The sequence below is a fragment of the Diadema setosum genome, chromosome 13, assembly GCF_964275005.1.
Source record: "Diadema setosum chromosome 13, eeDiaSeto1, whole genome shotgun sequence".
NCBI classification, from domain to species: Eukaryota; Metazoa; Echinodermata; class Echinoidea; order Diadematoida; family Diadematidae; genus Diadema; species Diadema setosum.
In genome coordinates this window covers 31755633-31778722 of record NC_092697.1, presented here as the reverse complement: position 1 = coordinate 31778722, position 23090 = coordinate 31755633, and the positions used below count along the sequence as shown (strand labels likewise).

General features: G+C 37.3%; 1 protein-coding gene and 5 non-coding genes across 6 annotated transcripts; all 6 read right to left on the bottom strand.

Annotated features, from left to right (window-relative positions):
- Positions 1-1226: 1226 nt before the first annotated feature.
- On the bottom strand, positions 1227-1298 carry Trnac-gca (transfer RNA cysteine (anticodon GCA)). The gene has a single exon. It is a non-coding gene; the product is annotated as a tRNA-Cys (tRNA).
- An 817-nt stretch (positions 1299-2115) lies between these two features.
- Positions 2116-2187, bottom strand: Trnac-gca (transfer RNA cysteine (anticodon GCA)). The gene has a single exon. It is a non-coding gene; the product is annotated as a tRNA-Cys (tRNA).
- A 637-nt stretch (positions 2188-2824) lies between these two features.
- On the bottom strand, positions 2825-2900 carry Trnac-gca (transfer RNA cysteine (anticodon GCA)). Its single transcript has one exon. It is a non-coding gene; the product is annotated as a tRNA-Cys (tRNA).
- Positions 2901-3512: 612 nt separating this feature from the next.
- Trnac-gca (transfer RNA cysteine (anticodon GCA)) lies at positions 3513-3586 on the bottom strand. Its single transcript has one exon. It is a non-coding gene; the product is annotated as a tRNA-Cys (tRNA).
- A 675-nt stretch (positions 3587-4261) lies between these two features.
- On the bottom strand, positions 4262-4333 carry Trnac-gca (transfer RNA cysteine (anticodon GCA)). Its single transcript has one exon. It is a non-coding gene; the product is annotated as a tRNA-Cys (tRNA).
- Positions 4334-10623: 6290 nt separating this feature from the next.
- Positions 10624-17514, bottom strand: LOC140237195 (histone chaperone asf1b-B-like). Its single transcript, XM_072317138.1, has 4 exons — positions 17247-17514; positions 15596-15711; positions 13191-13373; positions 10624-10958 (listed from the first exon to the last, which is right to left on the bottom strand). Exons 1-4 carry the CDS (start codon positions 17353-17355, stop codon positions 10692-10694), a joined length of 675 nt encoding a protein of 224 aa, XP_072173239.1. The 5' UTR covers positions 17356-17514; the 3' UTR covers positions 10624-10691.
- Positions 17515-23090: the final 5576 nt, after the last annotated feature.

Genomic DNA, 23090 nt, shown 5'->3' with positions numbered 1-23090 from the left:
TGGACAGTGTCACTCTCGTCCTTGGCCTAGGCTAGGCTACTCGTGTCGTTCTCGCCATCATCAATGATCAACGTCATGGTCACACGAAATAAATTGCATCATCAAAAGGGTTCGTATATCATTATGATCATCATCACTATCATCTTAACCACAGCAAAACCCTGAATATCATTCCCACCATAGTCACTCCCAGCTCACAAAAACACATCAGCATACAGACATCGCAGACTTTGTAGCTAACTACGTTAGACTTTATCAATGTTTATTGTACACAAAATGAAACGGAGGTGGAAAACTAGTAATGAATACACGGAGATCATCAACGATGGCATTTTACCGTAGAAAAAATACACTGAACATCTTGCACCGCAAAAAAAAAAAAAAAAAAAAAAAAAAAAAAAAATTGAGGTAAAAAACTACGTTGAGGAAAACTAGGGTGAAAACTCGCTGCTTGGAAGACGAACGATGAAGACACTGTACGGTAAAAATGAACACGGAAACAAACGAGTGGGTACCATGAATGTTCTCGCACACACGTAGATAATCTACATCGTGTTCAATCAAAAAACTCAACAAACACTCGAACAAAAACTCACCTCTAAATTGTTGCAAACGAGATAATCACTTCAAAAAATGGGGGAAAACACTTGTGGTAGTACGATTGTACTCTAAGAATAACAGAGATAAGATGATACGAAAGCAAAAGAGAGAAAAAGAGAGAGAAATGGACAGGAAACCTGCAGAAGTTATGCCACACTCACTGGCACTAAAACGCAATTCAACACACACACGCACACTGGTAATCAGATATCGTCATGGACCCCCTTGAGGAGATCGATATCACGCGTAAGTCAATAGCTAAAAGCCAATCACAGACACAAAATCAGACCGAGTGACTTATTATGAAAAAATTATCGCAAGGCTGATGAATATTCATTAGCACAGTTGCCAATAACAGAGGCCGTCTCATGAAAACTGCCCCGTGTACAAAATGAATGGCAAAAAAAGTGTGTCAGAAAGAGTGTGTCAGATGAAGTGGGTCAGGAAATGGCGTAACCCATACTTTTATTCTGCATATGGTAATGTAAGATATGAATTATTTTAAAAGAAAAACAAAGAATTAGGAAGACAAAGGGCAAGAGCGTGGGCGAGGATAAGGCTCAAAAAAAAAAAATCCCAAAACAAAAACAAAGACGAAAATTAAAAAAAAAAAATGATATCAATTCAGGGGACACCCGGATTTGAACCGGGGACCTCTCGATCTGCAGTCGAATGCTCTACCACTGAGCTATATCCCCTTAAATGATTTAATGGGAAACTCTTACGAACATGACTAAATTATATGCCCCTTGACCCTGTATCTTAATGATGTAATGACATAGGGCCTACGTAACTCTCATAACAATGTACTTTATTGGACGTTGGGATGGATGAATCAGAACTTAACACCATTTGAAGTCTCAATTATTTCATGCTGGCCTAAACAATATCGTTCATAAAATAAAGCCTTCTTTTTGTACATGAAACCATGCTTTGATATAATGGCTGTTGTTTTTGATATGCATACGCGAATTTAGTAAGTTCACTGCTTGCTTTTTCCATGGTCTTTTACATTAGTTCTGCTATCTCCTGACCTTTTTTAAGGTTAATTTGCTTGTGTTTTGTTGTTGTTGTTTTTTGCATTTCTTATGTGTCTCTTTATAATTTGGGAAGTTCCCCTACCTAAATCAATGGAAGTAAATTCTTTATTTGTGTGTGTGTGTGTGTGTGTGTGTGTGTGAGTGTTTTTTTTTTCTTGCTCCTTTGCTATAAAAAATGGTATTGTAACGAATGCATCACTAGGTATTACAATGATAGATCTATAAATTATTGTTGTTGCGATAAAGAAAAGTGGCAGGCAAGAAAGAAAATCGTAAGAACCACCGTTAAACTAACGTAAAAAAAAAATAAAGATGGAAACTGCACATGGAAACAGAATGAGAGAACAAAGAAAAAAAGGGGAATAGAATTGAGCTAGCGAAGGAGACAGGAGTGCATTGACAATAATTATATATATATATATATATATATATATATATATATATAAAAATGGTGGAAAATAATTGCTTCCATCGCAGGGGGTACCCGGATTTGAACCGGGGACCACTCGATCTGCAGCCGAATGCTCTACCACTGAGCTATACCCCCTTTGGTGATTCATTACAAAACGCTTATCAGCTCTGTTCTCTTTCCGTTTTGCATATGGATGATGCAATTACATGTAAGTTGTGCATTTCCTCAAACATGTTGATCCCCTCCGTGAATTCGTGTAAAAACTTTCCCATCAAACAAACTTTAAAATAGAAAGAGAGTGAGAGATGAGAAATCAATAAAATAAAGAAAGGGGTGGAGACTTAAACACCCCCCCCCCCCCCAAAAAAAAAAAAAAAAGAAATGATGGAAAATAATTGCTTTCAGAGGGTACTTATAGGACGTTATACTATTGAGAACTATAATATTGCTTTGATCTTTATTCTTTTATTGTTTTCTTTTCTTTTCCTTGCTCCTTTGCTTTTTATAAAAGTGGGTATGTGACAAATATACATTACGTGTATCCACTATGAATTTCACAAAGATATAGATCTAGATATTAATAATGGGAAAGAAATATGGGAAACTAAATGAAATCATTATATAGAACCACCATAAAACAACTTTAGAAATAAAATGATAGAAACGAACCAGATTGAGAAAGCAAAACATAAAGTAGATGGAGCGAGGGAGAGGGCGGGATAATGAGGCTTAAACAATAATCCAAAAAGAATGGTGGAAAATAATTGCTACCAGGGGGCACCCGGATTTGAACCGGGGACCTCTCGATCTGCAGCCGAATGCTCTATTCACCACTGAGCTAAACCCCCTTTGGTAATTTTGATATGAAACTCTCGTCAACACTGCTATTGGACTCTTTTGTAAATGGATGATGCATTAACATGCAATTTGTAAAGAAATAACTGTTTTACTTTTCTTATATTTCAATACATATATAATGTTGCATTCAATATTCATGAATCGGTTTCCCATCTTTCATGCCCTTTACGGTTCTTGTATAATTATATCTTTATTAACTTTGGGCTTTGGTTTGGAAGTATTGTAATTCTTCTTTTACGCTGTGACATGTGTGGGTTTTTGAGTGTGTTCATGCATGTGATTTGGGAAGTTATACCCTTAAGAATTATATCGCTTTGCTCTTTATTCTTTATTGTTTTCTTTTCTTTTTCTTGCTCCTTTGCTTTTAAGAGTGGGAATGTGACAAATATATTACGTGTACTATGAAATTCACAAAGATATAGTTCTATGGTAAAGAAACATGACAAACGAAATGAAATCATATAAAACCACCATAAAACTAACATCAAAAAACATGATAGAAACTTGAAAGAGACTGAGAAAGTAAAACATAAAATAGAGGGAGCGAGGGAGAGAGGATAATGAGATTTAAACAAAAAGAATGGTGGAAAATAATTGCTACCAGGAGGTACCCGGATTTGAACCGGGGACCACTCGATCTGCAGCCGAATGCTCTATACCACTGAGCTATACCCCCTTTGGCAATTAAATATGAAACTCTCTTCAACTTTACTATATCTGGCCCCTTTGTATATGGATGATGCAATGGCATGAAAGTTGAAGATCTATAACAATCTCTGAGAACTCATGGTATTTATAAGCTTATGAGGGAATTAATTTTGAAAAAGTCACATTTGTTTATATTAAATATGAGTGTTTCCGCATTGGTCAATTTTCATTTTTGCACATGCTTTAACAGAAACAAAATATCATAACCAGCAGTCTCTCATCACCTTCAAGAAACATTTGAAAACTCACTTGTGTAATTAATGATCAAATAGTAAAGTGCATTTAAACATGTACGTTTTATGGAAATGCGCTATACGATGTATAAGCTTTATTATCATTATTGTTATTATTATTATCAGTACTGTTATTGTTATCATTATTATTATCATTATCATTATAATCATCATCATCATGTTTAAATGTACTGTGAAAGATCCACTGGCACTGTATACCACATGTACTAGTATTGTAATTGTCAGATATTATCCAAAAAGCATCAACAACTAATCAAAGCAAAAGCAATAAGAAAAAAAAATAGATACGGGGATGGGGAGAAAAGAAGACAGTGACAAAATGTATATCAAGTACTATTCAAATTCAATTTCAAATTTATAACAAAAAATGGTGGAAAATAATTGCTACCAGGGGGCACCCGGATTTGAACCGGGGACCTCTCGATCTGCAGTCGAATGCTCTACCACTGAGCTATACCCCCTTCGTTGAATTACATGGAACTCTCACCAAAATAGCTAATGGAAATGCACTTTGAGCTCTGTATTGGATAATGTAATGATATGCAATTACAGCTGTAATTGCAGATTTGCACCTGTCGGCATATAATATTGATTACAGTAGACTTGTACCTACAAAAATATTTCTTTGTACTAGGGAGTGAAGTATATTTGATGATGATTTTACTTTGAGAAAAATTCTATAATAGTATTGACCTCTTTTTTGTTTTTGTTTTGTATTTGAACTCTTTATACATGTATTCACCGTTTTGAGTGACTTCTATCAGTTACTGGACGAATAGGGACTTTCCTTTTTATCTCTCTCCTTCTCTCCCCCCCCCCCCCTTCTAACTTCTCTCATTCTTGTTGTTGTTGTTGCTCATTCTTCTTGTTGTTGTTGTTGTTGTTGTTGTTGTTGTTGTTGTTGTTGTTTAAGTTTACAATGTTAATTCTTATTTTCCTGACAAGCAAATCTTTGTAAGAACACGAGAGGAATATACACTGCTTTCTTTGAAAAATCTATCAGTACATTATAGTTATCTGTTGACACATTATATTAAAGGGGCATTCCAGACGACTTTCACAATTTGACATAATGTAGTACATGTACTTAAATCATTGACAACTCCATGTATAGATCTGTGGAATTTATTGTGGTCCTTGAGCAGATGAACCAATACACTGTACTAAAAAAAACAAACAAACAAACAAACAAACAAAAAACACTGAACAAGGATGACACAGCCGGAGGCTCACATACTGTATTCCAGTAATGTAGTAATGTGCATGTAATCATTACCATACCAATTGCTTAACAACTTCACCTGTGTAGAATTTATGTATGCTTCCTTCCTTTGTTCTTTGTTCTGCTCCCTTGAGCCCCCACTCATGCATTCTTTTGTGAAGCTGTTATATCATCTTTTCGTTCATTGTGATTTTCTTTTTCAGATTTCGAAAACATTCTTACTCTTTATCGCAATCACTATAATTTCTGAAACTCTGCCTAGTACATGTACACGTATAATCAATTTTAAGCTTTTCGAGTGCCCAAGTCTGAAAATTGTCTGAAAATTATCTGGAAGTCTCCTTTAATGGTATGTGTTAACATGGTTAAGAAGAGAATGTACAACCTGTATATCTAAAGGCAACTCCCATTATAATCACGTCCTCCGGATCAGCAATTTTTTTTCTTTCCGTTATACAACCGTATCAAAATTTTGTTAATGCTGAACAGTAATGTATATATGTATAAAGATGATAATTTTGGGACCTGAATTTTTATTTCATCATAAGGAAAATTTTTGTTAAAATTGTGTTCATTTTAACAGAAGAGCACTGTATCAGTGGCTTTCAATTACTCTTACAACGCAGCACCACTAACTTCCTATGGCATCAACCTTTCCACACAAAATACACGTAAGAGAAATACAAGCACTTTACGACACGAAAAACAGATTTATCTTTGTGTTACTTTTCATTGTTTTATTACTTCTGTCACTTGGAAAACATAGCATGTACAATATTTACAAGTTTCAGATCATATTCGACATGTCTTTAATGCTGGTTTCAATACATGTACATGTGCAAACATGCAGTTTGATAGATATCATGTATCTCATAATACAATCTCACACAGATGTATCTGAGGAAAAAAAGGCTTGTCATGGCCCCAAAGCAGGGTGGAGTTTCGTAAAGTCTCACCCCCCGGGCCTTTGACACAGTAGGATGACCCTTTTTCGCATCTTCTCCTGTTAACAGATGAGGCTCCTAATTATGCAGCTAGAGGAAAACAGTGTTGGGGGGGGGGGGGGGGAGAAACTGAAATGAGAGAGTTGGTTAGACTAAATTGAATTACATGTACCACAGTCATTTACAGAACATCACACTTCAAACACAAAACCATACTCATTTAGGCCATGCCTGCTTATGCGACATAACATTGATAACATGGACTTTGAGACGATGTACGTTTTAGGGCTAATATAAATAGAAGTACATTGTACACAATTGTTGCATACAGTGTTACATAATTCATCATTCCATGAAATCATACTACACTATACATAGTAACTTTGTTATGGGCTGCTCGGGGCACTGAAATTTACCAGTTACAAATCCGCGATCTGCCCCCGCGCTGTTGCAAACAGGACTGTACATATGACCATTGCAAACAGGACTGACCACTGAACACAAACATTTCGCATTACCACTGGCACATATGACAACATAATAAGTTACAAGGGAATTCCCCCGAGACACGCCAAAGTCTAAACAAAAGTAAACAAAAAGTAAACAAAAAGATGCACAGTGCCTGCAAAATGATACGCATGCTCAACAGCATACATAGGGTGTTGCATGTTCGTTGTACAAGATCTTCCTGTTGTCGTTTCCCACAATATCAAAAGATACATGTAATCATCTCTAATCTGTAACAAAAAGCATGTATGACAATGATACACGTGCCCTGGCCATAAGCCATGTGGCCAGTATGCAAATAACATGCCCACATTACATTGTGTACACCTGAACATTCATTTTAGCACTTGTAATACTGTATACATGTATTAATGCAAAGCAATCGGGATACTCTATGTTCAATGATGAATAACCTGAAAGTCACATCGATACATGTACATGGATTTTTTTTTTTTTTTTTTAAAGGAAAACGAATTTCATTAATGAAATATTGGGACCAATTACATCACTCTCATGTAATATTTCCTATACATTTGGGATTATACACTTGTACATGTGCCACAGAAATGAAAAGCCAAACACACAAACAACATAAAGTAAAGAGCCCTGTAAATTATGTTTTCTCCTGATAAATCAAATATTAAATACAGGGTTTGTATGTAGAAAAAATGAATAAGCAAGCTTAAATACATTTGTACTTCTATTTGATGCACAACAAATGTACATTTGAGTATTTTTCCCTTTTTTTTTTTCCTTGTTGATATAGTTTTGTTCTGTGGACATTATACTGAAATATGCATTTTACTGGACAAATTCCATAACAAATCAAATAACACAATAATGCCATGGAAATTGCAATTTAGGTATCTCTCCTAGTGTATAAAGGGATATTATCTATTTAAAAAAAAAGCAACAAAAGTTAAGGGTCGACAGACAAGATTATGATCATGTTTTGAATACTGTAACACAAGTCATTTATTGAAAAGTTCTAATAATGTGGGTTCAGTCAAGGGCATTTCAAAATATCTAAATTTGTGTGTTATTGGACACATTCCAACTCTGCACAAATTTCATGCACCGTAGAAATATTAGACATTATTATTATTATTATTATTATTATTATTATTATTACATGTACTATTATTTATAGTGCGCTTTTCCCACAAGGCCCAAAGCGCTTACAATCAATTCAAGACATGTAAGACAGTATGTAAAATAATGGATAAATGTTACAGCTACGAACTAGTTGCTACTGAAAAGATGTGTTTTCAAGGCTTTTTTGAACACACTGACTGATGGAGACTGTCTAACGGTAAGTGGTAAATTGTTCCAGTGCTTTGAAGCAGACACAGTAAATGTCCTATCACCGGCTAAGGTGTGAGTAACAGAGTATGTGAGACGAAGCGGATCACTAGATGACCTCAAATTTCTAGTAGGTGTATATAAAGTCAAACAGGCGTCTAAATATTTCGGAGCTTGATCGTTAAGGATTTTATAAACAAACAAAACTAATTTGAAAATTATCCGTTGCTTCAAAGGAAGCCAGTGCAACGACTTCAGAAGTGGCTGAGATGGGTAGTCCCTAGAAACCTGAAACACTAATCGGGCTGCCCAATTTTGAAGTCGCTGCACACGATCCAGTTGAGTTGAAGGAATGGAAGAGAGAAGCCCGTTACAATAATCTATACGGGATAGAACTAAAGAGGGCACTGCGTTATGACATGCAGATTGATCAATAAATCTCCTAATTCTAGCGATATTTCTTAAATAAAACGTAACAGTACTACAAATTTGAGAAATATGTTGAGACATTGACATTCGACGATCAAAAATAACACCAAGATTTCTTATTGTTTCTGAGGGGCTAATTAGTGTGCAACCAACATTGAGCTGAATATTCGAAAGACCGCGCAGATTGTGGGCTGAAGCTGCAACAAAAAACTCAGTCTTCGAATCATTCAGTTTCAACATATTTGCTACCATCCATTTCTTAATATCTGAAATACACATTTGAAGTTTAGTAATGGCATCAAAAGAAGCTCCAGGAGTCTTCGGGTCATAAGAAATATATAACTGTATATCATCAGCATAAAGATGGTAATTAACATCATAACAACATTATACAGCTGTATTGCTCATTTCACATGCAGCATACCACAGAACAGCTTAATTCATCCCAGCACAGGGAACAATTGCATGATTATGGTTCCAGAATTTCCCATTTACCAACAAGCTTGAAAGAAAGATTTACTTCCTACGACCAATGTCATAATCACGGGGACTCTGTATCCTGATGTTTTCATGGTGGGGATGAAGATCTGTAATTGGCTTTGAAGTTTACTCACATACAAACATCAAGAGCAGGCACTCTCCTATGAATGCAAACTAGTTTGATTCAAATAGCCAAGATAATGCACTTAACAAAACATCCCCCCCCCCTGCAAAATATTTTCCTACACTTGAAATTCAGACAAAAGGTAGTTAAGTTTTTAGACTTTGGATTTTTTTTGGTATAAATACTAAGTTTCTTCCTTTGCATCATTCTAAGCTCTGGTGTCTGTGGTGTTATCGGGGAATTGTGGCAAGGGGTGACATATTGATCACCGTGGACCTGTAGTGCACTCATCTTCACTTCTTTGGAATCAAACTAGTCTGGTTTCCACTTTAAAGAGTACATACATGTAAAAACAAAAACAAAAACACAAAAAAACACAAAAAAAAAAACATAACCACTTAATGATTTCATGAACTTCTTGCAAGGTGCCAGTGTTATTTTTCACCTGTACAGATAAAAAGCACTGCGTACAGCCTATCACGCGTATGGACATTAGTGCAACTGCAGGGCTTGAACCCTGAACTCTTCCATTGACTATGAAGAGTGCCATCTACTTGACCAATACATCCTGTTTGGGTCCACAGCAAAAGCTGAGCTGACAGAAGACTAGTAGGAAAAAAAACAACACAATGACAAATTATAAGTAATGGCTCACACAAGAGACATAATGATGATAATGTACTAGTAAGAAGACAATTAAATACAGTGCACTCCCATTATAACGAACATGGTTATAACCAAAATTCTTGTTACATCAATCAAAGAAAATTTCAGGTCCCCAAATTTTCAACCATGTACCTTTACATACTTCACTGTTCGGCTATAACAAAGTTTTGATAAAGGGAAAGAAAACCGCCAGTCCTGAAGACTTCGTAATAGTGGGAGTCGCTTGTATTTAAATGTAGGACAAGAAATGGACCTGGTCAAATTCTTGTAGAACTGAAGATTGGTTAGTCAACTGACTTTAGCTTTATTCCTATGCTGGACAAAGTAGGCCCTTTGGGGATTAGAAAGACAAGAAATAAATATAAATGCTACTGATGAACTACCCCCCACCCTAAAAGAAAAAAAAAGTAATAATAATAACTTGAAAATCAACCCTCTTTATCTATTTATCTGTTTTGGTTTTGTAGTCAGATGAGTGTCAGTCAGAAGATACCCAGAAGTGTCCAAGCATTTTTTTTTTAAGACGTTTTCTTTATCACGAATGGACTTTCATACATGTTTTTCTTTCCCAAATACACAAACCACAATGATAGAGGAACTGAGCATCACACAAAGTTTTGCTATACAGATTACACAAGACATGCACATACTTGAAAAAACAAGCACACAATAAACGCAGACACACACACACACTACAAAAAGTTTGGTACACTCTTTGATAGGCTGTTCAAATTTTGGTTCATGCTCATACAGCTCAGACAAGCTACATAATTATCATCTGTTTTGTTTTGAAGTTGGCAACATGCTGGATATCACTCCTCCCCTTCTTCTTCACTCTTAATCCCTAACAGTGACGTTGTCACTCGCTCATCTCAAACTCTTATCCATCCCCCCCCCCCCACACCCACTTTCACTCCTCCTGAGTCTTATAATGAAACTTTGTATGCAAATTGTGGCAGTCAAGTATGTTCAGGGACTTCCCTGGGAGATGGATGGGGGAGGAGGGGAAGGTTGAGGAGGAGGAGGAGGAGGGGAAGGGTGAGGAGGAGGAGGAAGAGATGGGGAGGGGGAGGAGGAGGAGGAAGAAGAGGAGGAGGGGGAGTGGAGAGTAAAGGGTATAAGGAGAGATGAAAGATCACAGGAGCTCAGTGGCAATCCATGTCCTGCACATAGTCCGGGATGCTGCTGTTGCTGTCCGTGTTGATGGGGAGGCCGCACTCCGCGCCCCTGTTGCTGACATCCTTCAGACCATTCGTGTGCGAAGAGGACGACGACGATGCATGCTGGCTGATGTCCTGCTGGATGTTGGGCACCACCGGTGGGATGTTCTCCGAGTCCAGCGGCGGAGTGTCGTCCCAGTCTATCGTGAACCTCGTGACGCGGGGCTTTGTGTGCAGGATGTTGCGTACAACCTGTGTAGGTTTTCATATGTAAACCAGCATGAAAGAAATTACAAAAATCCAGGAATATTTGGTTGACTCTCACACAAGCAAATTGGCCAGCAGGGAAGAATAGCAAAATAAAAATAAAAATAAAAATAAAAATAAATGAATGAATAAATAAATAAATAAATAAATAAATAAATAAATAAAAAATGCTAGATGCTAGAAATTTTATCTGCATCTTTTCATCAGTTCACTTCTTCAAATTTGTGACTACTTCACATCATTACTTCAAAAAATGAATGCCTGGTTTTGGTATCCATTGATTCAGTGTACAGGGGAAACTCGGTATAACGAACACTGCTATAATGAGATATCGGTTATAACGAGGAAATTTTCCCGGTCCCAAATTTCCTTCCACACAAGTCTACGTAAAATGCTACTCTTATAGCGAGATCGGCTATAACGAAATAACTGCTATAACGAGATAAATTTTGTGACTTCCAAACAAAGAAAAACATAGTCAATCAAACCTGCTATAGCGAGGTAAAGCAAAATACCTTCGATAAAGCTTTATTTCGCCTGTGCTATCATCTTCCGATATTGTACAAGCTTGATGCGCCAAAAACTGTCTTGTACACACATAATCATTTTCTTCAGTGCACTCCAGCTAGCACTGCATGTTTTACGTGTAAGTGTGTGTGTGCGTGCACACTGATACATGCAGAAAATGTGGTGGGACGGCCATACCGGTATGTATACATGACATCATCATGACGTTTAGCAGGTGTGAGGCAATCTGATACTGTGATTGGCCTTCTACGTAGGGAATTCCCCATCTTCACACACACGCAGTCATAATGTACGTACAGAATGTGTCACATACACACACAGCATTGTGCAGACCATATTCAAGCTTTCCACACAACACACCCATACGATAACCACATACCAATCCACAGACGATCTTGATACAATCGCAAGCTATAAAAATTTATAAATTCAAACATCTACAATTAATAAGAAACACATTCTTAATATTGGATTTCCTTGGCGAAAAAATATCTTCTTACCCATAAAGGTGAGTAATTCCCTCACACACAATATCAAGTTATCAGTATTGATTGAAATATGATGGGCAGTCCCACATGTGCAAATTAATGTCTTTATGTTATGCCTTCTTTTATGCCTACTGATATAACGAGATATCGGCTATAACGAGGAAAATGACTCGGTCCCGACCATCTCGTTATATCGAGTTTCCACTGTATACTACAATGCACATTGGCACAGTAAAATCTTCTGATGAGCCTTTGACTTTACACGATAAAACAAATGCAGTATTTGTGCCCTAGCTTTAAACTCGAATCTTTACTTTTCAAAGCAAAAGTCCACTCCAAGTCCACATTGAGTATTAATAAAAAAAAAAAAAAAAAAAAATCAAAGCAATAAAATGGAAGTTATGTCAAAATTGAACACGAATATGTGACAAAATGTTGAAGGTCAGCATACTTTTGCAGAACAGTGATTTCGGCTACAATCAAACAATATGAAAATTGGACAGGTAATGATGTCATTACCTCGCAACTCTCCCATTGGTTTACAGATAAAATTGTGATAATATCTCTACAACTATTCAGAAACAATTACCTCCTTCCCCATTTACAAAGTCATCACTGTTAAACTTGGAACAATTGGATGTAGAGGACATTACGGGCTTTACTTTTGAATAATCATGAGCGCCCAGCTGGGGCAGACTCTGGCACTTTACAAGAAGCATCCATCACTATGTCACTGAAGCCAGAGAAGGAAATTTAGTGAAGATTGTGTGCTAGCAGATTGGAGACTGTGAAGTCACGGTAGACATCATACCCTAATTTACAGATAATGCATGCATAGATCCGAATTCCGGGGGCCTGTTTCATAAAGATTGAGCGTAAGTTGCAATTTATCACAAATCGCTTTTCATAAAAAACTTTGGGATTGATCGCGAGTATCTCTCAATCTACTGAAAGCTATGCATGATTTTTCTTGAAATCAAGCATAAGTGTCTTTATGAAATAGAACTTACACTCAATATTGAACTTACGATTGATTCACAGAGTTACACTCCATGAATTGAGCATACGATCAATCGCAACTGTTTCTGAAGCAGGCCACCAGTTTATACCTGACATCTCAAGCATACATCATTATCAAAACTGGTTAGCACCTCTTTCTCTCAACACAGACATCTAACAAGAAAAAAACAAGAATACTAACCTTGTCATACTGCGTTTCACCACAGGGTGTTTCCGACTCCGCGAGTTCTGGGTCGGAGTATTCGTTGTTGACATAATAGCCTACACGGATGAACTCGTTCCCCCTGTACGAGCATGTGATGAGGACAACGGTTACGCCCAGAATGTCTCCTTGTGGAATGAGAGCTGGATTGGGAGGATCCGCCTGTTGTCAGAAATCATGATACATATTATGAGATACAGTAATATCAAAATACATTCATTAATTCAACTCATTATTCGGCATATGCAGTATGAAACTTTCCACATGAAACATCTGTTCTACTTCCAACAAGTTTAAATATTCTGGGAAGATAGAGGACAAAAATTAAAGGCACAGACTTTTCAGCAGAATTGGTCTATTTTCATTGGGCAATCTTTTATTACACACAGTGACAATAAGCAGACTCTTTATATCCTTTTTTTTTTTTTTGCTTTTGCTTTTTTCAAGCCTAAGGTGGTTGAAATAAATTAGTCATTAAGCAAGAATATAATTTTTTTTTTCCTAATCAAAACGATATGCTACATATTCAGCAAGTCCAATTTTTCACGAATCAGGTCTTCCTGACATTTTTGCCAGTCGTTAAATTCGCGATTCTGGAGTACAGCAATGAAGGGACACATGAATATGTGCATGTCACATTCATGCCAAGGTCAGAGCTAATAATTTCATGTGTTGTTAAAATCGCGAACAGCACCAGACTCACAAAATTTGTGAAAATAAAAACTTCACAAAATAGTACCGGTATACAGTTCTTGTACAAATGTCAGAACGGACAGCAAGTGCAGATGTTTCCCTCACACAGTAGATGGCTGCCTGTGTGTTTTCGAACATCTGTCAATAGAACCTCATTGTCTATGCCTATTGATCTTGAATGCTTCCATACCTAACAGTCTCCTTTGTTCATGGGATTCCCCGGCATTCCCGTTATACTTGTTTGCTCATCAATCCTTTTTACCTCCGCCAAGGGAGGAGGTTATGTTTTCGTTACCGTTGGTTTGTTTGTTCGTTCGTTCATTAGTTAGTTAGTTAGTTAGTTAGTTAGTTAGTTTGTCCGTGTGCAAAATAACTAAAAAAGTACAGTACATGTAGTTAGTGGATTTGGATGAAACTAGCAGGAAAGGTTGAGAATGACACAAGTAAGAAACGATTAACTTTTGGTAATGATCCGAGAAGTTTTGGGGAATTTATGAAGGATTCTTGAGATTTTGGCAGGTAGGGTCAATGAACTTGGGAGTTCAGGCTGCGCGTATTTGAGGTTTGCATGCACGCACTAATGTGCGTGCTCTAGTTTCTGCTGGGGCGAGGCGTGCCATGCAGCTGAGGGTTTATGACGTAATAAAGGCTTTTATTTGGGGCTTTTTTTTTTCCAGCATGCGCATGTATACCTATGAGTGGAAATCACTGATCTCTATGGAAGTAAAGAGCCCAAAGAACTTTTCCCCAGTGGAGAAAAAGAGAAAAATCTCTTTGGGAAGAGCAAGATCATCGGTGGAAAGTAGCTGCTTGGCGGAGGTCTGCGCTCTCAGAGTGCTTTTCTAGTTTGGATTTGTTTTGGCTGTTTCATTTTCCAATCTGAAAAGATGGCTGGATAGTCCATATCAGCTGCACTAGCGAGCTGGTCTTTAATGGGGTCCAGTTGGATGTCAGACAGGACCGTGCTATGCATTCTGCTCTTTCTGATGAATGAATGAAGCAGGATCTCTTAGGTGCGTGAGTTGTGACTCTCTCACACAAGGGACCTCTACTTCATGTCCTACATGTATCTGAGGGATGGAGCGTTTTGCCTCTTACAAGAGGGGATGGTATGATTACACACAACAAACGCAATCCTTTACATGCCAGAAACTTTGGACAGTGTGTACACTGCTATAGGGGTTTATGTGCAGATCAGCACTAAGTGCAGATCAGCACTAAAAGCACACAAAGAGTTGAGAAAATTCATGCAGGAGTTTAAAAGCTACGGTTGATACATCTAGTCTTCAAATAAATCAGAAGTTCCTTGGCAATCAAACATTTTGTGAATTGGGACTTGTAAAAGATAGTTAGTAAATCAAATGGTTAAAATCATGACATGATTGAGAATCATTTGGACGGGACAGACAATTTCTGTTTTCAAGAATTTGCCATCTGGAGAAAAAATAGCAATTTTCCACCTTCGATAGCATAATACAACATGCTTGCATTACTGGAGGCAAGCTGTTACACTGTAGTTTATCAAATACTGGCTGATTCCAAAATTTGTGAAAAATAAAAATACAGCAAAATATACTGTATGCATGCACTTATGATATTTGGTTCACAATCATACAATTCTTTGGAAGTGGGTTCCTGCAAAACTAGGGTTTGGAAATTTCGAGCGCCACTTGCACTGGTTTGACACAAACCTGAAAGACAAACATGTGACGGCCCTGTGAAACGGGTCCAACGAGCACCGAGTCTAACGTCTGGTCGTAGTCTTCTGTCTCTGCAGACCCTACATAGATTATCTTCCACTCCAAGTCTGAAAGAAAAAAAAAAGCGGGATGAGAATAGACATTGCTGGCCACTTTTTGTAAGGTGAGGCATACAGTGCATACCTGTACTTGAACAGCAAAACAGAATTGCAGTAATGAGTACACACATTTACTCTTTCAGAAACCAAACAAAAAGCATTTTATAACTTTTATCAATTCTTTAATGTCATCGATTCTTCTTATTGATTACTGTTAAATAGAAGTCCCAGAGTGGTTGATGTGACCAATGAAAATACATATGTAACAAATAATATCAAAAAATTGCTGCAATTTAGGGAAGGACTTCACTATGTTTCTCCTTTTTACAGTAATAGGGAGCTTTCGATTTTGGCGACAGTGACATTCCGAGGGAAAAAAACATGTTCTGAGCATGTGCACAAGCACGCATCAAGTCGATCTATTTTTAGCTTATGTCGCCTGAGTTTTTCAATACACGTTCTGTTCTATTTTTACGTCCGCACAGTTTGCAATGTAACTATACTTCATGCACCGATCATATGGGGGCGCCATTTTATTCTTTATATGTTGTGTCCCAGCGTTCTAAAGCTACTTTTCAGCACGACACAGGGGAAAGGAAAACGTCCAGTGCAATCGTTGTCTCAAACGTCCGCGCGTCAAAATCTAAAGCTCCCTAATATATTACATAACATCCTACACTACTATTAAAATAGTTTAAACCATGTATTAAGTAAGCTTACACACAGATGAACACTTGCTATTTAAAATGTGTATAAAGCTTGGATGTCTTTCCTATTAGTATTGAGAACATCACTTGCAGAATCGCATTGCATTGTGTAATTGTAGACTGACTGATTTACAGAAACAAATTGAAGAAAAAATTGTTGGTGAATGATCATCTTTGGTTTGTTAGAATTTTAAGATGTTCTGTGGAGTATTGATGTTGGAGTTATGGACTGGTTAATACTATTACTAGCACAACAGGTAGAGTCAGAAAGTGACATTACTCTAAAAGTATAATAAAGATTTTCTGTAACTTGTAAGGAAAACAAAGATAAATTTATGCGGCTAGCCTCAGGCTTCAAAAAGTGATTTTGAATTGGAAAGGCACAGGGATTATTAAATTGGTGGGGTTGTCTAAAACTAAAAAAAAAACATTTGTTCAAGTTGAACCCAAGTTTGGCTGTGTTAAGTGTTTTATTTGACCTACATACGGCGAGGGCTAAATACAGTAGGACCTACCAGTAGTTTCACACTTGTTGATAACCAAAGCCAAAGACATTCACTTGCGCTTCTTTTTGGTTTTCCCCACTTGTACACTAGCTAGGATTATAACATTACAGTACTACTACTAGTCTAGTCCAACACCAGACTAAAAATGCCACTAGAATCTAAGTTATTATTAATAAATCTTAACTGATAACATTCATGATCATGTAAAATTTATGTAGAGGTCTAATTAATTACTGGCTGTAGAATTTCTTCTATTTGATTTTACAGAGATTCCTAGTGAAAGATGGAAAGTATAAATGTTATTCAACACATGAAGATGAGCTAGTCTTACCTTCTGATAAATTTTCCATGCATTCAAATGTAATCTCAAATTGGAAAGGGTTCAGAAAACTGGCCGGGTTGTCCAAAACTCGGACATCTGTCACTTGAACTTTGGCCATGTTTTGTGAAATAAATACTGCACTTCACGCTTAAAAGTGTTACTGGAGTCTCAACTGCATACAAACACTGTGGTCATTCGCTGAAAACTGCGTGAATGCTTGGCACTTCAGAAATGACAACGACAGGGCTGGTGGTGGTTCGTCTATGAATGAGATACAGCACAGGGGTCTAGGACACTGCTGCTAGCTGCTGCTGTTCCTGCGTTATGTCCCCGGTACTTCGGGGTAGTTGATTGGCAAATCCCGCTGGAGTAGCTGCGGTGCCGACTCGACTACTGTCACGAAACTTGCCTGCGTTCTGTGCACATCAACGATCTGTCGCCAGATCAAAAATAATATCATCAGTTTTATCCTCAGAATAACCTCAATCAATTGTTATTTTCCAGTCTTCTCCTAAGTTGGTATTAGTATGAAACACTCTTAAGTGTGAAACGCCAAAGCATTTTCGTAAATTGGATATGAAAAGGCGCAAAATGGATGTTGCCGATTTGCATAAGTAATTGACTTCCTGTACAAAGAAGTCATAATCATATTGTGACACTCAATACTATTATTAATCAACTAGATATAATTACTATAAATCTTACAAAATATTTTTTAGATTTATAAAATGGCAACATTATTGATTGAATGATATAGAAACTGGATTTAATTAAATTTTGTGGACCAATACTCTTGCTCTCGCTCGAACTGCGCGCGTGCATGAAGTGCGCTCAAGCATGGAGCAAAGATACTCGTCTTGTAGTAGTACGGATAAGCGTCTTTGGATGGAGGCTACTAAGCCCCGAAGGAGAAAGGCAGAGATTGAGCAAACGCCATACTAGCTATAATACTATACTAATAGGTTATGAGAAGAGAAAAATCTCTTTACCGTTTTTCATCAGTAAAGTGCAGGACTTGACTGAGGTCATAATATTATGCAATAATACATGTTAATTTGTGCTGATTCATGATAGTACCCTCAACCACAGGACCCTATCACTTTACTTTATGTTGACAAAACAATATGGATACTAGTTTTACACTTACAAACAAACAAACAAACAAATAAACAACAAATTTCCAAACCATGAGATGCTGCCTGATATAGGCCTACTGTCAATCATTTTGCACCAAGTTACCCTGAGTCTGAGCGTAACTTCATTGCTTGTTCCATGTTAGTTTAACAACAGACATAATATAGCAGGGAATGTGTATCCCATATTTGTGTTGATTGACAGATAATGTGACTGGCAGGATCTTGGTCTGGAACCGTTTTTGTTTGTTTGTTTGTTTGTTTTTTTTTTTTTGTGTTTTTTTTTTTTTTTGGTGGGGGGAGGTTGTGGGCGTAATCTGAAGAAAGACAGAAATATTATAAAAACATACTGAGACACATAATATTCAGCTATATAGGCCTATATAGGCCTTCATTTTGGTCTCGTGAGTGATAACAATGGTGTTATGACTCAATACAAGTCAACATACCTTTGTACTGCATGTATTTACTTTATTTGAGAACTAAATGATCGTATATAGCAACAAAGACCAAGGAAATATCGTGTAGGGCCTACAGATGCTGCCACTGTCCGGGCGCCTCCACATAATCAGATATACATTGTATTTTGTAAGAGTGTATCAAAAACGTACTCTTCAAAAAGACAGTTTGTAAAGTACATATTTCAGTTTTCAGTTTCAGTAAGTTTTATTTCTCCACTTGTGCATAATAGAAGATAAGTATAACAATATCGAACATATTATTCACAAGTCATGAAAATATAAACAAAATGTGGCATTACAAATGTATAATCATGTGAAATAATACATAAATAATCATTACAGATCTTTCGGTGTACAGGTGGAGGAGACCATTATCAATAAGTAAAACGCTTGACTTGGACGACGGTCGCTGCAAGGTTTATGTGTTTATGTAAGGTATATGCGTCATGTAACGTTTTTGATCATTTTGATTTTCACTTTTCTACTCTCACGAAGTATCCACCTCTTAAAAATCGTTTTTGTAATGATGCTATTATATAGGATCATAGAATACAGTTCGCTTAAATGAACAATCTGAGCTTATGGCATTTTTATGTAGCTTGTAACCAGATGCACCTGATTTCTCCCTATAGCAAGCCAGTTTTCGTGCAACACAACACATGGCCTATAATATACTCTCAATCCTACAGCATTTTTGCACATGCACTGATTTATCTATGCAAGGCGCTTACTGGAATGAGATGAATTCTTTTGTACTTGTAATATTCTAAGTGTGGAGGTTAGTCAAAGTAAAATATTAAGCACATCATGTAGACATTGTGGTTCTTATTCCAGTTGAGTTTACCTTCGATGACGTCACGGAAGACAAGAGTGCTGTTATTTCAGGCGCAGAGATTAGTGGGCGCGGAAAAAGCAAAATAAAAAAAATAATCTCGAATTTGTGATTAGTAAACCTATTCAATTCATCTCAGTATAGAAATCATTGTTTGGACCATATTATTTTAAGGCGATGGCAACTTCCCCTCTTTATTCAGTGTTGGAGGAGGAGGAGGAGAAGAAGGAAAAAACACCTTAAAAATAATATAGAAGTGGGCATAACTATAAATGGTGAGTAGTAGATGCAGTGGTAGCAGAAAGGGAGAGAGAAAGAAAGAAAGAATTAAGATAAATAGAATTGAAGAAGATTAGATGTAAGGTAACTTGAGATGGAGGAGGAAGAAGAAGAAGAAAGGTGGGAAAAAGAAGAGATGTATAGTTAAATCAGGGAGGTAGAAAGAGTCTTCCCACCTCCCTAAACACTCCATTGTGTCGATGTTATAACAGATGCGGTGTATATAGAGTCGTGGTTGACCTCACGGAGCTGAAGCAAAATGCTTGCATGTCGCCCTCTACCGCTGTTCCAGCAAATCCTAGTATACATTAGTACACTGTACGTATACTTCGGTATACCATGCAGCTGGGCAAAGTTGATGGAATAGCGACTCTAGCTGGAATAGCAATTGTCATGATAACTGGAAAGTTGCCATTTCACCAAGAGTTGTTATCTTGTCATCTTTTATGAAAATGAGGACCTGTATGGTATCAACATCTATACTGTTTAAAAAAAAAGAAGAAAAAAAAAGTAAGAAGAGTCTACTAACAATGACAAACGCAATTTCTTCAACTTCCTGTATCGAAAGAATGCTAGTGGAATGGCAATTGTCATGGTAACGACAAGAATCTATCTTTCTGATTGGCCGTTACTATGAAAAGTTGCTATTTCAGCAAGAGTTGCTATCCTAACTTCTGTAATGAAATGGGGACCTGATACAAACATCAACTGTTGAAGAAGAAGAATTAAGAAGAAGTGGAAGAAGAAGACGAGGAAGAAGAAGAAGAAGAAGAAGAAGAAGAAGAAGAAGAAGAAGAAGAAGAAGAAGAAGAAGAAGAAGAAGAAGAAGAAGAAAAGAAGAAGAATGCACTAACGCTACTTTTCAACCCTTTGTATCCAAAACATGAATTACTCAGTGACAAATTGTACCCAAATCTTAATGACAATGTTGTTATTGGCAGCCACTATAAGGACTATATTTGCCCCGAAGTTTGCCTGACATTATGCAGCGAATGCACCTTAACTGGATTCAGTATAATATTGAAACAAACTCAGAATGCGCATGAGTCAGTGGAGTATACTCGTTACAATGTGATCAGATGCAAAATATCCACACTAAATCTAAATGCATTCGTGAGAGAGCAAAAGGCAAATATGATATTTTCATTACATCAATCAACAAAGTCCCGATTGATTAGATAGAAGAAGAAATTTGAATCGAATTTGAATTTGAAAGGTTGAAGGGTGTTGAAATTTAGTGAAAAAGTGGTGTTTCAACAGTTTGAGCTAAATGAGTTCGTTAACAGGGGATACAGTACTAAAGATAATGAATGATTATTCTGTGCGGGGATTTTGTGCACGACTATCACACAGAGGGCAAATTTTTCTTGGTACTGAACTCCTGTTGAGAGTAATTCAATGGGGGGGGGGGGGTAATAAGGTTATAAGAACAAAGTTAGTGAGGATCTATTCTCTAAACTATCCTACCATAATCAAATCATTTCTTCATACACATTCCGCTTTTGTCTTGTTTTGTTTCTTCTTTGGCTCTTTAACTCGAAAACGTTTTAACAAAGTTTGTTCTTGGAATGACTGACCTGTTACATACTGGACAAGATATACTTTGTTGAGGTCTCGTATACATAATAAATCATTGTTTTCGGATAAAGCATATACTGTGAGGACCACTTGGCAGTGGTGTAATGGGGTGCTGTTCGTTATTCCGAAGGTTCGATATTCCGAAGGTTCGTTATTCCGAAGGTTCGTTATTTCCGAAACACGCAAATTCCCTATACCTAGAGGTTCGTTAATCCGAAAATGAAAAAGGGTTCGTTAATCCGAACATTTGTGGCGCTATTCCGAAGGATCGTTATGCCGAAGATTTGTTTATTCGAAAATGAAATTCGGAAAAACGAACCTTCGGAATAACGAATCTTCGGACTGAAGAGCCTTCGGAATAACGAACCTTCGGAATAACGAGCTGTAACCGGTGTAATGATGCAATCACCGTTTCACTGTCTGTCAAAAATGATTTTCTTCGCGAGGAGGAATATTAACTATACAGTTAACACGTATTACTTGCTCACCAATTGGTTCATGTGCTCCTTGTACTTCTGTATCGCCAACTATTGCTTTCAATATATTGTATTTTGCTATACAATATTCATTGAAACACACTTCAAAATACGGACTGACCGTTTTGGTCCTACTGATTCGGGCCACATACCCAAGAAAGAATAATGTCGGGTGCACCGTTAAGCCTTCTACCACCGTCCCTGGCTACAGTCGTTGCTCACAACGAAGAATACGTCAACACCGATGTGCAGAAGCCTAAGAAAAGAATCAATTTTTAATATATTTCTCTATTGTACCCTCATATCACGCAGCAAACTTGACATAAATCAAAATCAAGAGAATTAGAAGAACACAAGAATTGAGAACGCTTCACTTGTATAGGGTTGCCCCCTCTATTCCCGCGTTGCTAACGACGGTTTCTATCGAATTGCGCAACCTCCTTTCCATAGCAGCTATATCACAAAGTGCACGTGAGTGTTTTGTGTGGCTTCCTTTGCACCCTTGATGTCATCGCCCGACTTAACGTCCTACAATGCACTTTTACCTTCACTTGAAGACATTTCTTAAAAATAGGGTGGGGTGGGGTAAGAGGGTAAGAGAATAAGAGAGGGTGGAAGGTGGGGATGGGGTGGGGAGAATATAAATAAGAGAGAGACGATAGCTTGGCCGAGGAGAAAGCAAAAATCTAAGCGGGTGCGGTTTATTGTTTGAGTGAGATTAATGTCATCGATTTCTTGCATCATGCATTGTTCATGTCCTTCTCTATCTATACCGCATCAATTACCATGCCTTGGATCCAGAACTTCATGTATAAAAGAAGAGTCAATACGCTTCTCTGTTTCTACGGGACAGGGACCGCTATAAATTCAACTCCAAACAATGTATTGAATAATCCTCCTCGATAAAGCACGCACCGAACCAGAGTCATGATACAAAATCGTGGGTACAGCCTAAATCTCACACATGCATGGATATTTCGAACTTCGAATAGTTCCAAATGTATAATTTTGATATACTGACAGCCAACGTAAACTGACACTTATTTTGAGCTTAGACAAATCAAGTTTTAATGCATTCTGTATACTATACTAAG

Excerpts from the sequence above, each read along its gene's own strand:
- LOC140237195 (XM_072317138.1), bottom strand. The coding sequence starts at position 17,355 with ATGGCCAAAGTTCAAGTGACAGATGTCCGAGTTTTGGACAACCCGGCC. Across the intron at positions 15,712-17,246 it reads CATGGAAAATTTATCAGAAG|ACTTGGAGTGGAAGATAATC; the intron begins GTAAGACTAGCT and ends TTTTTCTTTCAG. Across the intron at positions 10,959-13,190 it reads GTGAAACGCAGTATGACAAG|GTTGTACGCAACATCCTGCA; the intron begins GTTAGTATTCTT and ends AAACCTACACAG.